Source organism: Pseudopipra pipra, chromosome 6 (assembly GCF_036250125.1).
Source record: "Pseudopipra pipra isolate bDixPip1 chromosome 6, bDixPip1.hap1, whole genome shotgun sequence".
NCBI classification, from domain to species: Eukaryota; Metazoa; Chordata; class Aves; order Passeriformes; family Pipridae; genus Pseudopipra; species Pseudopipra pipra.
This window is the reverse complement of record NC_087554.1, coordinates 54,170,580-54,190,748: the sequence shown is the minus strand read 5'-3', so window position 1 is coordinate 54,190,748 and position 20,169 is coordinate 54,170,580. Positions and strand designations below refer to the sequence as shown.

Sequence of the window (20,169 nt, the reverse complement as noted above, 5' to 3'; positions counted from 1 at the left end):
TCCAGCAATCTCAATATTTTATATTTTAATTCCGATGAGGTGTATATGATCTTGAATTCAAAACTCACTTATGCACGCAGATTTTTCATCAATTTTTCCTCATAAATATTTTAGTATCTGAGTATACCAATAACTTAATGCATGGATTTAATGATTATAATTATTCTAAAACCTTAAAATGTATTCTTGTGTCATGCAGAGTCAGGAGTAGCTCTGAAGAACAAGAATTCTCAGTCATTAGACAAACTAAAAAGTTAAAAGAAATTCCAGGAAAAAAAGAAACCCCTAAAAGCCATTATCTAGAGTGCTGAAAGCCTTTATATCCTTATCTCAATTCATTGGAGCACTCAGTATTAAAATTAATTAATTGCTTCTACTTATTAGCTCTCTTCAAGTATACTATGCAGAACATACTGTATAAGGTTGTGTTAACAAGTTTCAGAAAATATACATTTACAAAAAGTTACTTGGTAAGAAAAGGAAATATACACTGTAGAAATTTTTTTGTTATTACTACAAATCAATCCCCCTTATTAATCAAACATGCAACAGTTCATTGTTTGTGACAGCAAATGACCATGTATATCAAGTACTCTTCAAGCAAGGCTTTTGTATGGCTTATCTCATTAGATAAATGCTTTGTCAAAGTCAATTACTGCTTTCATATGAACAGCCCTTTTTGATTAATTTAATTGATCTGTTGTCAACTGACTTTCTTTAAAATTTTGACAGATTTTATTTAAGCACTTTAGTAATTGTTCCCTGAGAAATGCCACAAGAAGAAAAAAACATTTATGAATTTCCTCCTTCTTAGACAAAAAGATTACCTTATGGTTTCTGTTTTAAAATAGCACTGAGATCAGAAAGTGTCCCACTTCTGTTTACAGAGTACGGTTTCTCCCTCTTTCACCACTTTAAACTCAGCTAGATTGTGTTGGAAATACACAGTACAGTAAGTTTCTTGCTGCAGTACAGTAAAATTCTGTCTGTAAAGTAATTTAAATGTTTGGGGTCTTTTTATTCATAGCAGTATGATTGAGATAAAGGAAAACTGGCAGCATTCTCCAAGCAAATTAAGGGGGTGGGGAACCCAGGCCAAACCATTCCCTTCTCCCATAATTTCAAAATATAATGAATAGTCTAAAGGACCTTTGTTCATCAGAATTTGATTTACATCAAGTAATGCCTGGCAGGATGTTTTCCTTTAGGAAGAACCTGAGGTGCAGGTTCCCCAGCAGACCGGCCCAGTGCAGGTATGAGAACAAATGCAGCAGACAAGGACGTACAATATTACTTTAATCCATTTGACACAAAGGAAAACTGACCAGTCATAACTCACAGTTTGCAGAAAGATCTCTTTTGTAATATATTGTTTGCAAAACAGCTTTTCAAGAGAAACCAATTATGGCATCTCTATATTTTTCCAAAGTTTTGCACAATAACTTTTCAAACCGCAATACAGTATATGTCCTATTATAAGAAAAGGAAAAAGTACTTCATATCATACTTCTAAGAAACCTTTTTTAAAAAAAAAAATAATTACTTGCACAAGAGAAAGGTTACAAATTTTAAAAGTACTTTTATTGTATATCTTTCATAATACAATTAGTGAAATTACTTTATTTCCATGATCAGTCAGACCTGTTTCCCCCACTGATATTTAACAAAACTGAAGTATTTAAACATGAGCATGTTAATCTTTTCTAAATACCTGGGGATTTGATTTGGCTAGATTTTCTATTTTAACCCATGCTTCTTCCCGTTCCTTCAATTTTAGCTTCTCTCTGAAAAAAAAAAAATCATGTAGAAGTAAAAGAATTCAACAGAATAAATTATTTAGCTATGCCTGTTTCAGTCTACTGCCCAAAAACATCGCTGTTGACAGGATAATTTGCATCATATATCAATAGCCCATGACCTCAAATCAACATTAAAAGGGAAAAATCTCATAGGTTCTCAGGAAAGCAACAAACTGGCTGATAGCAGTTTATCTTTAATAAGTGTACATCGTTAAAAGAGTTAAAATTAAAACAGAAAGAAGTCTTGATCTATGTTGAAAGCATGTTTGTGTTTTAACTTTATAATACTTGAATTCTATATTGAAACATAAGAAGTCACTAACTGCCTGCAAAAACAGGCAGGTATTTTTACTGTCAGCCCAACAGCCTCAGGTAACAGTTTAAAGGAAAAGGCCCAGGGACATTTTGAATTGAACTCTAACAGAGAAGTACCCAACAAAACCATGCTCATTCTAGGGAGTTGCAAGCCAAGAGGGATGAGCCAGAATGCCTTATTTTTTTTTTTTATTAAAGTAGCAAAGGTTTGTTTCCTTACGCCTAATGCAATTTGAAATGGCAAAATCTAGGATTTTTTTTCCTTTCCTTCTTACAAATAAATATCTTATTGCAGAGATCACAATGATCATCTGCCTTTGAAAGCTAGTAGAATTTAAAACAACTTTGAACTAAGAGGGCTAAAAATGCTCTCAGCCTTCAATTCATAGAGCAGTTGATTCAAATGTTAAGAGAACAAAAAAGGAAGACCAGCTGTATCCAAGCACATACACAATTTGCCTCCAGCTCTCAAGTTAATTCAAGCTGGGAGGGAAGAAGTCTTTAACTATCCCCTTTTTAAGTTCTTGTGTGGTAGGAGATTTTTTCTGTTTTGTTTTGCTACCATGTCACTCAGCACTCTCCTTGCTTTAGTTCACATTCAAAATACCACCCAAAACCTCCTAAAAAACAGAGAAGAGAAGAGTGATTTCTCATTTTAAAGGGATTCCATTTATTTGCTATGTGGGAAAAGATAATTACAGACTTTTTTTTAAGAGCCAATGCCCACAATTTTGTCATCTATAAACACACACACTTTAAAAATTTGCTACGCTACAAGCTCATTTCTACTTGAAATGTAATAAGGAACTTCAAAACTTGGACAAATCAATCTACATTGAAAATCTGTCCCACTTCCAATATATCAGTTTGAAATAGGTGTACAATTTAAACCACTACTTGAAAGAATCCCTATTTACTTTGAAATTAAAAATAAAATTTAAATCCAGGTATTTTCAGGACCCATTTTCTAACTATGCTCCCAGTTCCTAAAATGAGACCCAAACCACTAACACTTTTGACTTCTCGATCTCACTTGAGCAGGATTTGTCTGTCAGGTAAAGTCTGAACCCTGTCCTTCAATACCGTAACAACTTGATTTCAGGTAACTTTTATAAGAACATGAAGATATGCTCACACACAATGAATGCAATGCTGAAAAACATTGGAAAAGTATTTTGGGACAGAGTGACAACATGAAAGAAAATAACACCAGGTAAATAAAGCATGCTAAAATAAACACAGGATACGAACTGAACTGTTTAACAGATCTGCTACACTGGGCTCCATGATTTGCAGTGTCCCTCTCAAAAACTTCATTTTTAGGAAGATGGTGACCCCAGCAGTATTAGGTCTAAGCCTACATGAGGCACCCTATTGTTAAAAAGATTTACAGTTCACATATAACGAGAAGTTTCACCAAGTCAACTTTGAGACTGCTGTACTGGAATCAAATGGGCACCTTCCCACAGTGGTTTTTCAGAGCTAAAGCACTCTGAACAAATTACTCAAGAACAGACAGACACACTGACATGAAAACTTACTTCAGTTTTTCTGCTTTAAATTGCTGTGTGCAGTCATCGAACAGTTTTTGGTTCATCTCCATGAAGAGTTTCAGAGCATTGTATATCAAGCCATGTATTGTCCTATAAGTAAAACTTCTGGTTGAAACTCAGAGTACTTTAAACTTTGAAATCTACTTTTTCTGGTCAACAGTAGCCAATACCCTACATAACTGGAAAATTACATCATTTCAGAATAAGTGGAAACAAAGTTAATTAATGGAAGTTTCAGTTAACCCACAAAAGGCCTAACACAAGAACTAAAATTACCAACTTTGAATGCAGTTTTCTTACACTACAGTACTACTCATCGCTTACACTTTGATGTTTGAACTTAACTTTTAATACTATGTGTATCAATACAGGACTAGTTTTGAAATTTAGTAGCTAACACTAATCAAGATAGATTTATTATAGACAATGCAAGATGCCATTAAAGATCGTGACTTACTGGCAACCGACAAACTCAAGAAAAAAGAGTTAGTGATTAAAAGGAGTGTAGAAAAGACACCATTTTTTTCATTTTGAAAACTGCCACAGAGCAACAGCATTCACTTCAACACAATTATCCATGACTCTTTAGAAAAGTGTTAGAAAAGTAAAGTGGAAGACATCAAAAAAATTAAACAAAACCAATCTGCCTTACACAGCACTTTCACAGAGCAGTTTACAGCTCTGGTCTGTAATGCATTGCTGCTCAAAAAGCAATCAGTTAAACAATTACTTTGTATCATGCAACAAGTAAGAGTGCAGCTGTACTGGGTGGCATGACTTCTGTTCAGAGTAAAATGAATGCATGACCTTGAAGGCCAGAAAAAACAATCAATAGCAATCCACATTTGGTGTGTACAATTGCATCACTGAATCGGAATTTTATTAATGAGTACATTATTTATCAGTGCTTGCACCCAGCAACAGTAAGCAATCACTTTAACATCACTTTAGCTTTCATTTCTTTCCCAGTGTTTAGTGGCAGATTGATTACTCATTCTTGGCCAGCCCACCAGCAGTCCTCAAATCGTGGCCAGAACCAGACTGGGATACTGTCACCATCCCAGCAGTTGCACAATAGCTCAGACAAAGAGGCACTTTACAATGGAACAGCTGCAGAAGGGAGCTGACCAGGACTGTTTTCATGTGCAAGTACTACGTTATTGTGAGGGAAAAAAAGTGAAACTAGTCAATGGAGAAAGAAGGAAAAAAATCCCAACAATAAACAAAAAGAAAAGAAAAGAAAAGAAAAGGAAAAAAATGATCTGATTTACAAGATATTTCACTAGAATGCAGAAAAACACAAATCAGAAATCAAAGTTAGCCTTTAGAAGTATCTGAGCTACAGGTGAATGCCAAATATGTTTCACATTTATAGAAGAACATTATGAATTAGATGCACTAAAACACTGTTTCTTGTTCAATGAAAAAAGGAAAAACTTCTTCCTCAATTCTTAATATTTCCTAAAAATTGACAACAGTATTCTCTTAATCCAGCAACTTTAACGTCATAGAACAAACAGCTCAACACATTGTTAAACTAGCAACTCACAGATCTCAACTCTTAAGCCTAGGACTAAACATAAGTGAAGTAGCAGAAATTTGTACAAGTGTTTCTTACTTATTCCAATGCGTCTTTGAATTCCGGTACAGGGATGGAAACATGATGGGTAAAATCTTTGCTGCATTATCACTAATTAAACTCATAATATATTCATTATTCCAGTAGTATAATGCTCGCTCTGCCACCTAAGACGACATGAAAAAAGGAACACTTCTTTAATCTCTTATAGAGCAAATAACTAAAACATTTGGCAAATACAAGGGAAAGTTAAGGAAAGTGGTAACTCAGATTTGGATTATTTTTAGTGTAAATGGGAGTCACAGAGCTGATGGAAAGAGAAGGAAAAATTGCTTTTTCCTTGATAGAGAAGCAATTCAAACTATAACCCGTGAATTCTGAAATTCAAGCAAAGAAATACTTCCCAAAAGAATGAGTATTTGTAGAATTCCATTACAAGCTATGAAATGCAAACATTATGTACTGAAAGCCTTCGGGTACTTCTGAAAACATCGAGCTTTGAAGTTTTTTTATGTTAAGCGTAACACTGAAGTGAATCACCCAACACAAATGCACACACTGCACACTGGAAAAGTAAAGCTAATGTTTGGATCCCTAAAACTTGACACAGAATTGAAGACTTCTTTGCAATAAATAAATTCATTATGGTGAATAATACCACATTACAACTCTGCTTTACAAAAATCCTCACATTACTGTACATTCAGTAAGTACAGACCTGAAAGTGTGGACTGGACACACATTTGGCTAGCTGTCTGAAGAGAGGCTCCATAACTTTTACAAATTCAGATGGTTCAATAACATCTAAAATTTCTTCTAGTTCATTTAAAAACATGACTTCTTTTGGACTGTGAGTCTTTGGCCAGTATTTCAGCAGTGCCATTACAACCTGTAGAGACAAAGAGAACATAATTTCATGATAATTTGACTTTACTTCACATTGAATTGTATCTCATTAATGACTCTGATATTTTAAGCAGAACACAAAACTCACGATTTCTTGTCCCACGTAACAGCAGAAAATTTGCTACTATACTATGGGGAAAATTAACTGCCATTTAAGTGACAACAGCTTTAAATCTATCTCTACCTTCTTGGAGGTGCACTCCAAAGCTCAAAAAATTAATTTTCTATCATTATATTTTAATAAAATATTTACTAAAAATACCTAAATTGACAGGTGAGCAAATACTCTAGGCATGTTGCTCTTAAATATTGAGTTTTATTTGACTATTTTAGTATAATCACAGTCTTAACTTTCTTAATGGTTAATAAATTTACACAGCTAGCTTACCTAGCACACCATGAACACTCAAAATATATAAGATTCTATGATTTTTAAATATAAAAAACTTACAAGCAATATTTAATACTATCACTGACAAGACAACTTTGAGAAATCAGTGCATCTTTCACGTATATATTATTTAATCACAAAAGCAGATGCTATGTCCTCAATGAAACCTTGGGCAATTTATAAAGATTTTTAAAAATAAGACGTTAAAAAATCTCATGTGACAACTGCAAGGGGAAGCAAAGCATTTACATTTGAAATGTCCAGAATCTTTGAGGGGGAACTTAGTACTTCACTTTACTACTTCGAGGATGCATGTGCTAAGTTTTTAAAGAATGTTGTAATCATGTACTAATTTGAGATCAAAAAAAGGAAACAGACTTGGATGCATATGAGTTCAGATTTCTGCTAGGAAATATGCAACATCCTAGCTCATGTCTGGAAGAAAGCTAAGAATTCAAGATCTCATATAGTACAAATGACAGAATGTCTGGGATTTGATATCTTAATAGAATATTAAAAGCTTCAACTGGAAGAGAACTCTTGCTCAGCTGCATACTTCATTTATTTCAAGAAATCCAGTTTCCATTTTACAATGGAAATAGGCATATTCTAGTCAGGTGCACTTTTGTCAGTAGTAATTTTTTTAATGATCTACTGATTAAATAGATTAGTTTTTACCCACTTGACACTGAGTGTAAGGAGGCAAACCACTATACTATCAAGGGCAGTTAAAATTATTCATCCACACAGTTACATGCAGCCAGTCCAAAGTTCAATTTTGTCTATGGTCCAAAGCTGGTAGCCATGAACACGATCTGACTCAAAGCCTTGCATCAGCAGGTAGCTCTGTGTGCCAGAAATATGTGTTTTATCATAACATCTGTCTCTCAACAGAGCACAGTTCAGCCAAGCTAATTTCTGACTAAACTGCTTCTGGATCCACCATCTCATATCTGGTCAGCCAGAACAAAATAAGCAGAACAAACTCTGGTCTGTTTTTAAGAGATGTGCTATTAACGTTTTAATTCATTATGGACATTCTGTTGGAAAAACTGAATTTGAGAGATCAAAATGATTAAATATTTGACTCTAATATAAACAATCACATATCAATACTTTGTTCCCCAAACCTCCTTAAACAGTCTAGAAATGGAAGGGATATTAATAGTTCAAAATATGTAATAATAGCAAGATGAACTTACTGGTTCTGTAAGTGTGCTGTCCTTTTCTAAAAACTGAACTACACAGTACGCCAGCTACAGTAAAAGAAAAAGAGTTTATTAATACACATTTTGAAATCATTAGCAGTAAATCGAGAATACTTCTGAATACTTCAAATAAAAACAGAAGTTTCTTCTGTAATTTAAAAAAAAATTATTTGGCAGACAAACAGAAGGGTAAATACACTTTACCTATCTTACCCAACCTTCCCAATTCTGTTCTCACCTTTTTCTGTGTTATAATATAGACACACACGACTCGATGTTTTCTTTTTAGACCTAGCACTTGGCATTTCATCACATTCCATCTTTTCAAACACAGGATTTAAAAATCACAATCTTATCCTCTAGAGTGCTTTCCGCCCGCTAACATTTTGGTGTCCCATGCTGATTTAGTAAGTATGTTGTATTTCATAATCTAAGTTAGATAACAGTGCATTGAACAGTTGTAAATCTCAGGACTTTTTAATATATGACAACTAATGATAACTATGCATATCAATGTAAAGGCTGATGCAAGCTGAGGCTGATGTACAGTATTTACCAAGTTCAATTCTGAGACTGAAACTATCAACCTGTGCCTAGGTAGTGAATTATTACATCCCTTTCACTCCATGGGCTGATAGTGCCAAAGGAAGTGGGCACTGCACGCCTCACAAACTGTTTAAATCATCTTTTAAGTCTCTGTACTTATGGAAGTTCAGCTGATGACCCATTTCCTTTCCTGTTTTTGATGACTGCTACCCAGAATGTCCCTAGGTAATCTGAGGGATGTGCAAAGATTATTACAGCTACTGTTCTTTGCTATTCTAAAGTAAATTTGAATTTAACATGGAAATTAACTTTCTCCATGTATATTTGGATTTGGCAGCAAACCCTTCTGATTATCTGCCAATGTTTCAATGTGAATTTTTGTGGGTTTAATCTGGTGTTTCACACACTAAACTCACTCGAAGTACTTTCCCATGTACATGTAAGAGAGGCATCCTTATTATCACTATCTTGTTTTTACTGATACTGAAAAGCAATGCAAATCAGCTGAAGGTTTTGGAGAATTTGTGGTTTAAGGGGAACAGATAAAGAACAACACACCTCAGGTCAGTAGAAAAGCTGGCACAGATGTCTGCACTAGTTGAGATTTTAAGAAAGGTCTCACTGTACACACCCTAACAGGTTATGTCCATGGCATTAGAAAAAAAGAAAAAAAAAAAAAATCTTTTAAAATGGGAGCCTCTCTAGCCTACTACTTCAACAGGGACTTGCCCAGAAGGCAAGATCCAAAGCAAATGCTTATAAGCATCTCTAATTGCTAGAGAATTGTAGTTATACAATTGCATACCCATTTGAAGAAAGGGTATTTAAAACTTGGGAGTACTCAAGCTACATAGAAAATATTGAACTTTCAAGTTAAAAATCCAAAAGTTATGTAACAATCATGGGGAAAATTTCAGCATATCACAATAATACTGTATTTTCTCTCACACTGTATGGATTTCCCACTCCTCTAGAAATACTGAATGGAACTAAACTCATCACAGAAAAGATACAGCTGGTTTAAAAGCATGATACGACTTAGATGCCCCTTTTTTCTGTGTACTTCTAAAAAGATCTATTGAATTAAATAATGATGTCCTAGTAAAGTCCCAATTCCTTTCAGAACATCAACACTTGTAAGAAACTGAATTCAACTGAATTGCTTCATGTAGTTTAGAATAAAATGTTTATATATGGCATCCATTAAAACCAAGCTTTTCTGCAATTTTTCGTGTCTAAACATTACAGACAATATCAAGAACTAACATTAACCAACTACTACATGTGTTTAATCTATAAACACTATAGTGCTTTTTAAAAATATATTTATTATATACACACATGTATTCTTTTTAATTTGTCTACCAACATGTGAAGCACTATAGGTATATTCTTTAAATAAATTCCCAAGGCCAGTTAAGAGGGAAGTGCTGGAGGCTAGAACAGGACCCACACCAGAGTGGCTCGAGTCCTGCAGCCTCTCCAGACAAGCTGAACAAAACACTAGCACGAAAAGCACCAAACAAAACTTACCTGTGGGTGGTAGACACTGAGTGATTTCACTTTGTGCAATGGTAACAAAACCTTCAGTAGGAATATTTTGTGCTCTTCTTTTAATGGTAAGGCAAATCCATTAATTATGCTGCCAGGGAAAGAAGTTTAAAAATAAAGACAGTAATTACACAAAGTCTGCACTACCGTGCAGGATATACCAAAAGTCTTGGGTTTAGCACTTGTTTTCCAAAGTTTACAAATGACTAGAATAGTCAAATCAATCTCTGCCCATCCCTCAACCAAGTCTTTCACAGGCCTCAAATTCTTCTTCCAAGCAGCACATAACTGTACCTTCACTTCAGACCCCACCCTTCACTGTGAACTACTCACTACTCTCAAAGCTTTGAATACAAGTTTCTCCCATCTTCTTCACGGTATTAACGAGTGAAACAGAGACTGCATGTGGAAGAGGTAATCAGGACAGCAGTCCAAGTCAAAACATGACTTCTACTTAACTATTACTATTTCTGCAAGGCCCTAGCATACAACCAAACATGACATTCCAGCTACAGGTGAGTGCAGATATTGCTCAATACTGGGTCAATGGCACCTTTACCTAAAACTACAGCACTAGAACAGTGTTTTGTGTCCACTCACTTTGCTAACATTAATATCAGTTAAACATCTAGAATCCTATTGTTCCTTTACTATTTTAAATCCTATTTTATTAATTCCAAGGCTTTTCTCTTCACTAATACGGAGAGAAGGCACCCAGGCTGAAGGAACCAGCCAAACTTTTCTTAAAAAAACAACATATTAAAAAATTCAAAGTTACATATATTTCAATCTCAGAAATCAGATGGTATCCCAGAACTAAAGCTTATTAAACAACACTTGCTCACCCTTGCTGTGCATGCTTAAAGTAATTTTCACTTGTAATGACTGCACAGCTATTTAGAGGATATAAGGTTACTTCTGAAGTCTCTCAGTGCATAACATCAAAAATCCATTTCAACATCAACATTTCTATGGTGTTCTTGCCACAAATTCCACATACTTGAGAAATAAAAATTAATTTAAAAAAAAAAAGTTTCTCCAAGGTATTTTAAGGATTGTTAACTACAGAGAGGAGTAGAATTTAGGCCAAGTTTGGCCTTGATTAAGTGCGAAAGAATTCTACATTCCTCTTGAAAGATGATTATCAGAAAAAACATAACCACATTAGTAGTTCCCACTGGAAGTGTTCATTTGTTCAGTATTATATAGCACTCAGCAAAGGAAAAGAATGTACTTCAGCATAAAATTTAATTCTCTGCTTCTGCCAAGTCAAACCCCAGAAAACCAACTAAAAACTGTTACTCCCAAGAAGCTCTATGTCAACAACACGTTGTGTGAAACTCCTTTATGGATTGGAAGAATAACCAACACAGAACAGTTACAGCTCAGAAGCCTTACTTAGTTGCTAGAAATTCAGATTTGGAAGAATAACAGGAAAAATCCAAACCAATAACTTAACTTTTAACATCATAACACTTAAAGCTAACCTAACAAAATCAAGAATGAAAAAGCTGGTGACTTAAGTAACAGTTTTGAAGATTTAGCTCCATACTCCAGTAGCTTTCCAGAGTTTTCAGTGTCTTGATGAGTATGACTTGATTATAAGTAATGATGGATAAGTAAGTCCTTTAATCATTGAACATTTCATTCAGAATTAAAGAACTACTCTGGGGAGACATACAGACCTAGAAAATCTTAAAACAGCTTTCCAATTTCAACAGCATTCAGGGTTGCATTAGGAACAGCATTGCCAGTAAGCTGAGGTAGGTGGTCCTTCACCTCTGCTCAGCCCCAGTGAGACATCTGCAGTGCTGAGTCCAGCTCTGGGCTGCCCAGGACAAGAGGAATGGACATACTGGAGGGAGTCCAGTAAAGGGCAATGAAGGGACTGGAGCATCTGACATACACAGAAAGGCTGAAAAAGCTGTCTAGCCTGAGGAGAAGGCTGAGGGGGATCTCACCCATGTGTACAAATACGTGAAGAGATGGTGTGAAGAGTCAGACTCTTCTCAGTGGTACCCAGTGAAAGAGGTGATGGGCACAAATTGAAACACAGGATATTTCATTCAAAAATAAGAAAAAAACCTTTTTATTGTGAGTGGGGTCAAACAAGGGAAACCATTGCCTAGGAAAACTGTGGGGTCTCCGCCCTTGGAGATAAACAAAGCCTGACCAGACACAACACCAAACACTCTGCTCTCCATGACCTGTTACCTTTATGTTAAAGATATGGAAATACCACAAAGTGAACCTAACTAAGCTTTTAAGGTGTATTAAAGTATAAAAAAATGCCCAAAGCCTGCACATGGATTACAGAAACCAGTTAACAGAAATCCCACTAGTTTTGATGAGGCTATCAGCTTTAAGTTGAAAAATATTTGGATTAACAAAAAGAGGCTTCTTAAGTTTCATAACCTTTGCTTCCTTTTTTTATCCTCTCTGTATTCAGTGATGTTGAAGAATTTTTAATAAATTTCAACTCACTACATTTTATTTGTAGTTGCTTTACAACTAATATTAATGAAAAGGAACCTAAGCAGAAAATAAGATCAAAAAAATAAGAGTTAAAAAACTGTCACATTCCAAAACATTGTCACAAGGTTCAAGTTTTTTCTGTGTTTCTACAGTCTTACTCAAAAATTACGCTCTGGTACAGCTTTTACACATGAAACAAAGCCATTTTAAACCTTTTCTCAAATCAATATATAATCCCCAACCTGATTTTTTGAAGTCTAGTCTTAAAACCAAGTGAGTTTAATTAAACAAAACCTACAACTTACCTTCCCAGTATTTCCAGTAATTCTGCTATGCCATTGTGATGTTCTGTTTCATAAATAAACCTAAATAAATGAAAAGTTTTACTGGGTTACTGCTGGAGAGAGATACAGTAACACCAAGATCCCCATCTAACATTACAAGTAGCTTTGACTTCCCATGTTCTAGTCACTCAATAAAAGGAAAACAGACACACACAGTGGAAAAGAAACTTTGTGGAAACAGAAATCATGAGCAGACCAAGATGCTTTCAACCTTGACACTTGCTTGCTCTTTTCCCCCACATTTAACAAAGCAGGACATAATTGAGCTTTTCCCAAAACTTGGATTTTATGCCACTTTAATAATGCAAAACTAAACACAGCAAACAACGTTTTAAATATTAAAATAACACAAGAGCATCTGGAATAATTAAATGCCAAGATTCAACCTTCTATAGCAAATGCAAGCACAATGTGAGGTGTTCAGTTAGTACTTCTGGATCTAAAAAGCTCTTTGGCATTACAGATCTCTGTGGATACAAAAAGCTCTGTAATAAACAGAGGAAGTAAAATTTTCCTGAATTTTCTTTTGACAGAGCACTGTAATTCACCAGGCAATCACCTTCCCACCCTTCTTCCCAATCATCCCAGTTTAAATTTAGTGAGAAAGTTCTATGCACGCCTTCAGGTAATTTGCAAAGAGTTATAAAAATTTATACTCAGGAGAAAATAATTCCACTAATTTGAAAGCATTTTTTCATTTAAAAATTTGTCATAGGCTGACATATTAACAGCTACTTTTAATCCAGAATATTTGATATGACTATTTTTAATCCTGAAAGATCCTTCCCATGCAATTCAGGACAACAATTCCAAGTAAAACTAAAGACAATAATACAAAAAGCTTTGAAGTGAATAAATAGGAACATAAAGGTTTAATAATTTCAAAAAAATATATTTTATTTTGGAAAAAAAATAAGATTAAAGCACTGTTGGGACAGAATTTATGCAATTGCAGTCAGTGACTAAGAGACAAATAAAGACCACACATTTCTTAGGTAAGTATAGTAATAAACTGATGTCTTGCAGGTAAAAGCATAAGAAAGGGAAATATTTTGAAAAATTCTATGCATACTTTAAGAGCTTTTCATGCACAATGCACTAACTCAAGACAGAAGTTGAAAAAACTTTCCTCTGTGGTGCTCCTATCCAAGTACACCAGTTTATACTTGGATGCAAAATTTTTAAGCTTCTGGCTCTGAAATATTACACAACTAAGTGAGCTTTTCTCTTGATTTGTTTGTTTGTTTTTTTTTTCTTTTCCTCCTACAATTTGGTAGTTGTGCAAATTATATAATCTTCCATATACATATCAGACTGAAAACATTTTTATACAAACTACTACAAAGTTGATATGATGACCAGGTCATTTTTGAGTCTTTCAAAAGCTTTGCACCAGAACTATCTCTGTTTGAAGACTTTGCTTTCATTATATCTGAAAGTGCAAGAAGTGGCAAATAAAAACACTATTTATTGATTTATTTCACTATAATACACTGTGATGCTGTTTTACCATCTGGTTCAGCTATTTAACCAAATTATACATTTTGGAATTAATTAAATAAAAGGTTTGGGGGGGAAATTTACATCTTAAAGATACACCTGTATTTTTTCCTTGGGACATACTGACTCTTCACACGTCCTGTCAAGAAGAGGTGTCTGCAAGCCCATGCAGGCTCACTAATTATTTTAAAGTAGCTCCTCTGTATCTCTTCTAAAGGCTCAGTTGTGACCACAGGCAGGGGAGATCAGCTCCCTCTACAGCTGGTACTGCTGGGTGCCATTCAGGAGATGGCACCGAGGAAGAGGCAGTGTTTTGCTATTTTCTTAAAGGGGTACCACCATAAATCCGTTCTGGGATGAAGTTGTAGAGAATAAGGGAAGCACGATGGAAGGAGTGTAAAACTGATACATAACACAGTTATTTGGAGAAAAGAAGCGTATCAAAATAAAAAAATTAAAACAGGCACCATAATTTTCCATTCACCCTGGACATAACAGCATTTCTAAAGATCTTTGATATTACAGTGGATTCATTTTTTATCTTCCTTTTTTTTGTTGTCTCAGGGATAATTCTACAGTTTATTCTATGGCAATCAAACCAATATTTCATGAGAACAAAACATTACATCTCAATTCAGAGGAAAGAAAAGGCAAGAAATATGTTCCTTCAAGCAAATTACAGATCTCAGTAATTCGATTTCAGCTCAATTTCTGCTTTATAAAGAACTACACCTTATTAAGGCACTGCTGCAATAGAAATAGTACCAGCCAATAGGAAAAGAAAGCCTCACACAAGATACCAAACCACCCACTAAATAAATCATAAACTAACTCAAATTTCAGCTGCCAAATTAATATCATGTGCAAGACTACTCTAATTTAAATCTGCCAGACTGGTATTAATTATTGTTAGATGTAGCAACATTAGGTATAAACTTACTAAGAATCTTAAAAATTGCTAGCAGTGTCTTAAGTGTTTTAACTGCATACCTGATCACATGCACCATGATACAATGATACTGACATACCTATAAAATATATTATTAATTTGTTTCCGGATGTAAGCTCTTAGGCCTAAAAATTTCCCATATATTCTGTGAAGAGTTGTTTTAAGAAAATCTCTTTCACGAGGATCTTCACTGTCGAAGAGCTCTAAAAGCTGCAAAGAGGGAAAAGAGAGGCACTTTAATTGAATCCAATGTATTGTAAAAATAATTTAGAGCTTCAAGTTAAAAATTCTTTTTTTTACCTCACCTGTAATACAAACTTCTGATCAATATATTTCTTAGCTATATTAGGTTGAAAATCTGGAGATTCTAAAAACCTTAAGAAAAATTCATAAACAAGCTGGAAAAAAAACCAACAAAAAATCAGTATTAGTCTTTTAAACAAGAAACCATTTTATAAGTATCACATTACTAAAATTACTAAGTAGTTGCTCAGAACTTCACCATGTTTTTAATTATATTTATCTATGCATCACACAGTAAAAGCTTTGCTCTTGCTCTCCTGACAAATTACAAGAACTTGAGATTCTTTAAACTGCTGAAATTCTGCTGAGCTCCATCACTAGATTTTACTCAAATGACATACAGTAATCTAATATTTATCATGCCCAGAAGTACATGTTTTAAAAATTCTCTGTTCTTCTCTGTTTGTCACGGTACCTCTAAAAGCTCAAGCTCTGTCAGAGCCAGATCAAAGCATTCATAGTGACAAATGGAAGCTCATTTAAAATCTCAGCAGTTACATCTCTACCACAAGAAACCATGAGCCTTTAACCTATAGTATAACTGTATTTTTTAAAAAAGATGATCAGTTTAAATTCAATAAACATATTTTGAAAATTGTATAGTAAAGTGTTTGAGATAAACACATGACTTAAACAATTTTGAATAAATAAACAATGATTTTGTTTATCAATCTGAATTTTGTTTATCAATTCTGTAATCTCAGAATTCTGTTAGACTGTGATGTCTTAGTCTCCATGAAATACCTGTAGATGAGGCCATGCAGCTTCTAAGGTTGGTTCATCTTCCTCAGGATCAAATTCTGCTCCCGTTGGATTGGAAGATGGTGGTAATGTTCGAAACATATTAACTGCAAACTGAAATTACATGTGTCTTTAAGAATTTGGAAACAAGTGAATGATTAAAAAAAAAGACTTCAAAGATGGTTTTGATCAAGAATTCCTTCCATGAACTATTTTAATTAACATTTGCAAAAATACAAGCTATATAACACAGCATCTTAAACAGCGAGGAACATTCATTCTTCTTGGAAGACTTCTAACTTAAAGAACGCTTTTCCATGCCGTACTCTTTAAAGCACAAAGCTACTGTCAGGATGTGTTTTATGAGGATATTGCTCTGATGTCTCTACACCAGACATGGTTTAAAAGCCCAAGCAAATGTATAAAAAATGTTTATACACACATTTCGACACATACACACTTTATAAGGCCTTGCAGCAACTGGCAAAAGTAGAAGTCAGAAGCAGAGATGCAAACAAAAGATTACTCACAACTATTCTTCTCTATGAAATATTACTAGTTTTATTTTACACAGTGGCTGTACACACATTGAAACATTTCAAAACCAAATTCCACCCCTCCCAGTGGTATTTCTCTTAAACCATGTCCATACACCTGACATCACAGAAGCACTGAAGGGGGAGAAACACACATCCTAATCCTTACACCTTTCACTTTTTTCTGAATTCTCAGCTCCCTGGAAAACATTCAGCATCCTGATGGAAGTGGAGCAGACAGTAAACATGAATTGCTTTTCAAGTTGTTGATACACACACATATTTTTGTGTTTCCCAGTGCTTGTCTAGATGTACATTTGTACTATGGATGAACCAAAGCAGTACCCTTCACAAACCCCTTAAACATGAGGAGAATTTCCGAGTCTCTAATAAAGAAAAAAAAACCCCATTCCCTGTCACATGGAATGAAAACTTTTTTAAGAGGTCCTGTTTTTGACAGGACCAATCACCCCATCACTAAATGCATGCAGCTTGATTTTTTTGTTTTTAGATAAAAATACATAATCACAAATAATCACATTTGTATCAATCCACACAATGCATATAAACACAAATGCAAAGTACAAAGCATTTGTTGTCCGAACAAAAAAATATTACATCATTTTTAGGAATAAATTTAACAAGCATTCTCAAGAGTAACCTTGCCTAGAATGGTGCAACGGTTTTAAAAGGTCTGCAATATTCTATATTTTCACCTGGAAGGACAGCTAGCAAAACCAGCTGGCTTCACTGTGGATAAGAATGGAACAACTTGCTAGTGTTGCAAATGATTGTTCTCACACCCTGAGGAGTTAATTAAAACTTTACTGTGTGTGCAAGTTGGGGGTTACTGTGCAGGTGTTCGCTTTCTACGCACTGCAGTAAGAAATCCCGAGGAAGCCTTTATCTGTATAGGCTGTCAGTGCTGAAAAGAAGTGAATTCCTCAATTCCAGTTGCAATCCAGAGTGTTCAGTAAGGCACAGTCATTGGTATGACACAACCAAATTGCTGAGTGACTAGAAAAACGTCATCTATTTAGCAATGCAAGTGTGCCCAACAGAGACTTCCTTCTTCTATTTTGTTGCTTACTCATCACCCATCCAGCACCGAGTAGTCTAAACTTACTTTTGTATGGAACAGAAAAAAAAAAAGATCAATTCAAATTAGTATATGGTCTCAAACAGCCTCTGCTTCAAAGTGATTCTTTAAGACTAATGCCTCAGTCTCTCAGCAGCTTGAACACACTGCTCAGGATGGAGAAGCCTGCCAAAATAAATCCACAGGGGTGGGCTGTCCTGACCCTTTGCAACAACTGAGCATATTAGGCTTCATAAAGAAATGTTCTTCAAGTCTATTTCTTCTTATAACACTGAAGTAAATTCTGTTTTCAAATACACAGATCATTTTGTGCTTATGAAAATACTACAATATTTAAAAATAAATTTTGGTAAACACTCACAATGAGAATGGTGACTACACCAAATAGAGAGCTCTATCCTGCACAAAACTGATTTATCAAATCAGCTGCAGCTGGCTGCATGGACCTTCAGCATAAGGTGTATATGTAGGCTGCATCTTAAATATACACTGCAAGTACTAGGAAGAGTTAACCTACACATTGTTATTGATATTCTATTGCTGTAACAGATTGGAGGTGTCTTTTTTGCAAGCATTTAGAGTGGAAATGTACTCTAAGACTTTCAAGTCTGGCAAAGTTAAGAGACAACAGGGTAGAAAAGCTGATTTGTCAAGAAAATGAAAATTCTTTGCAGAAGACTACATCACCAGGAGAAGCAGAAACATTTACAGAGCCTTTGCAAGAAAATCAGTATTTGGCTCAGCAAACATGCCAGTACAGGGCATCTCCAGGACCAGCTAGAAAGAAAATAAAAGATCCCTCCATTGGCACTTGCACAGAACTGAATGCCTTATTTGAGGATGAAGCAAATAAAACATTATTTTGCATCAGTTGAAAGGTTCCTATGCTTTCAACCAGTACAGTTCAATTTAAGGAAAAAAACCACAAACCACACAAATTTGCATTTACTTATAACGTGGCTATTCAGAATGCAAGGTCTACTCCAACATCACATTTAAAACCTATTCTTTGTGCTACAATTTCAGTCTTTATGAATGTCCAAATTCTATCACAGATAATAACCACGTGTCCTACACACACTTTTATTGAGGTTTTTGGTGGTGGGTTTTTTTTCTTGGTTGGCTGTTTGCTTTTTTTTTTTTAAATAGCATCAAAGCTTTCATGCTGATCATTTGAAGATTATTAGTAAGCTCTGAAGGATTAAGCTGTCTCAGTTTAAAGATGCTTCTTTGCAGAAGAATGCATTCCATGCATCTTTGGTGGGATTCTGGGAAAAGCAACAGAATGCTGTATTTCCCTCTTCACATCCTGACTTCTTCTCATTAACACCTCCATTTCCAGTTTAAAATAAAGCTGTGAATTACCTATTAACTGGCAGGGCCAAGGAGCATGTGTTGTCCTGCCATCTCACATCTGACAGATGGCAGAGCAGACAGTGGGAGGCAGTATCGAACTGCATCAGCTAAATCTGCAAGGTGTACATTATATTCCCATGAAGGAAAAGTCATCCTGATGCTCTATTTTTCTTCATAATATTCCTTCATTCCAGCAACTGAGATGTAGGTTTGATTCACGCAAAGACTGACATATCAGAGTAATTACTATTTCAGAGAACTAAAAGTAAAGCTGATATATCTTCATGTTCCCCTTTTAAAAAGCAGTGAAGATCTACAATCATCAGTGGTCTTCCAGGAAAACAAACCCAGGAAGTCTAGACTCAATACATAAAACTTGCAGGTGTTGTGAAGTAAATGGTAGAATAATCGGAATTTTTTAGATAAGAAAGTCCCAGGCTCTCACTATAAAGCAGAAAATCTGGGACATGTAAGGTGTTAGCAACAAAGATTAGTACATTTTAGTTTTGAGAATAGCAAATGAAAATATTTAAAACCCACAGAGTATTTTTTTCCATGAGCAGTGGAACCAATGAAGTCTGATTTGATCCGTTTTATATCCTAGACCAACAGAATATAAAACTGCTCAAATCAGGCTGCAACATCTCTCAGTAAAGGCAAAATCCTGAAACTCTCTTGTCTACTAAGCCACCGAAATTTAGGAAAATTTACAATTAATTAATATCAGTGACTCCTTTACCTTTCTGTCAAATGGCTAACCTTTTTTTAACTTCTCAGTCTTTTGACAAACAGACAAGACAAGCTGCAAAGCCCAATTTCCTCTAAGGCCAATTTCCCAGAGAAGTATAAACAAACATAGCATAACTTAAAAACATTTCCCTCCCCAGTTCCCCTCCCACCCACAAAATCCCACAAGCTCTCTGCCCCCCCCCCCCCCCCCCCAAATTTATGAAGCTTGAGTCTTTATGAAAACTGGCCTAGTGAGCCAAAATTCTCTCTGTGCTGTTAGCACTGACAA

At 35.1% G+C, this 20,169-nt stretch overlaps 1 protein-coding gene across 2 annotated transcripts in view; it reads right to left on the bottom strand.

The window, feature by feature from the left end:
* PPP2R5C (protein phosphatase 2 regulatory subunit B'gamma) overlaps positions 1-20,169 on the bottom strand; it is a 79,789-nt gene that overhangs the window by 5,998 nt on the left and 53,622 nt on the right. For both annotated transcript variants that reach the window (XM_064659193.1, XM_064659194.1), the window contains 10 exons: positions 16,164-16,274; positions 15,422-15,514; positions 15,196-15,326; positions 12,629-12,688; positions 9,831-9,939; positions 7,746-7,799; positions 5,965-6,135; positions 5,286-5,413; positions 3,656-3,757; positions 1,712-1,784 (listed from right to left, as the gene is read on the bottom strand). In XM_064659193.1, the coding sequence (XP_064515263.1) occupies positions 1,712-1,784; positions 3,656-3,757; positions 5,286-5,413; positions 5,965-6,135; positions 7,746-7,799; positions 9,831-9,939; positions 12,629-12,688; positions 15,196-15,326; positions 15,422-15,514; positions 16,164-16,274 (1,032 nt within the window). The remainder of the gene's footprint in view (positions 1-1,711; positions 1,785-3,655; positions 3,758-5,285; positions 5,414-5,964; positions 6,136-7,745; positions 7,800-9,830; positions 9,940-12,628; positions 12,689-15,195; positions 15,327-15,421; positions 15,515-16,163; positions 16,275-20,169) is intronic.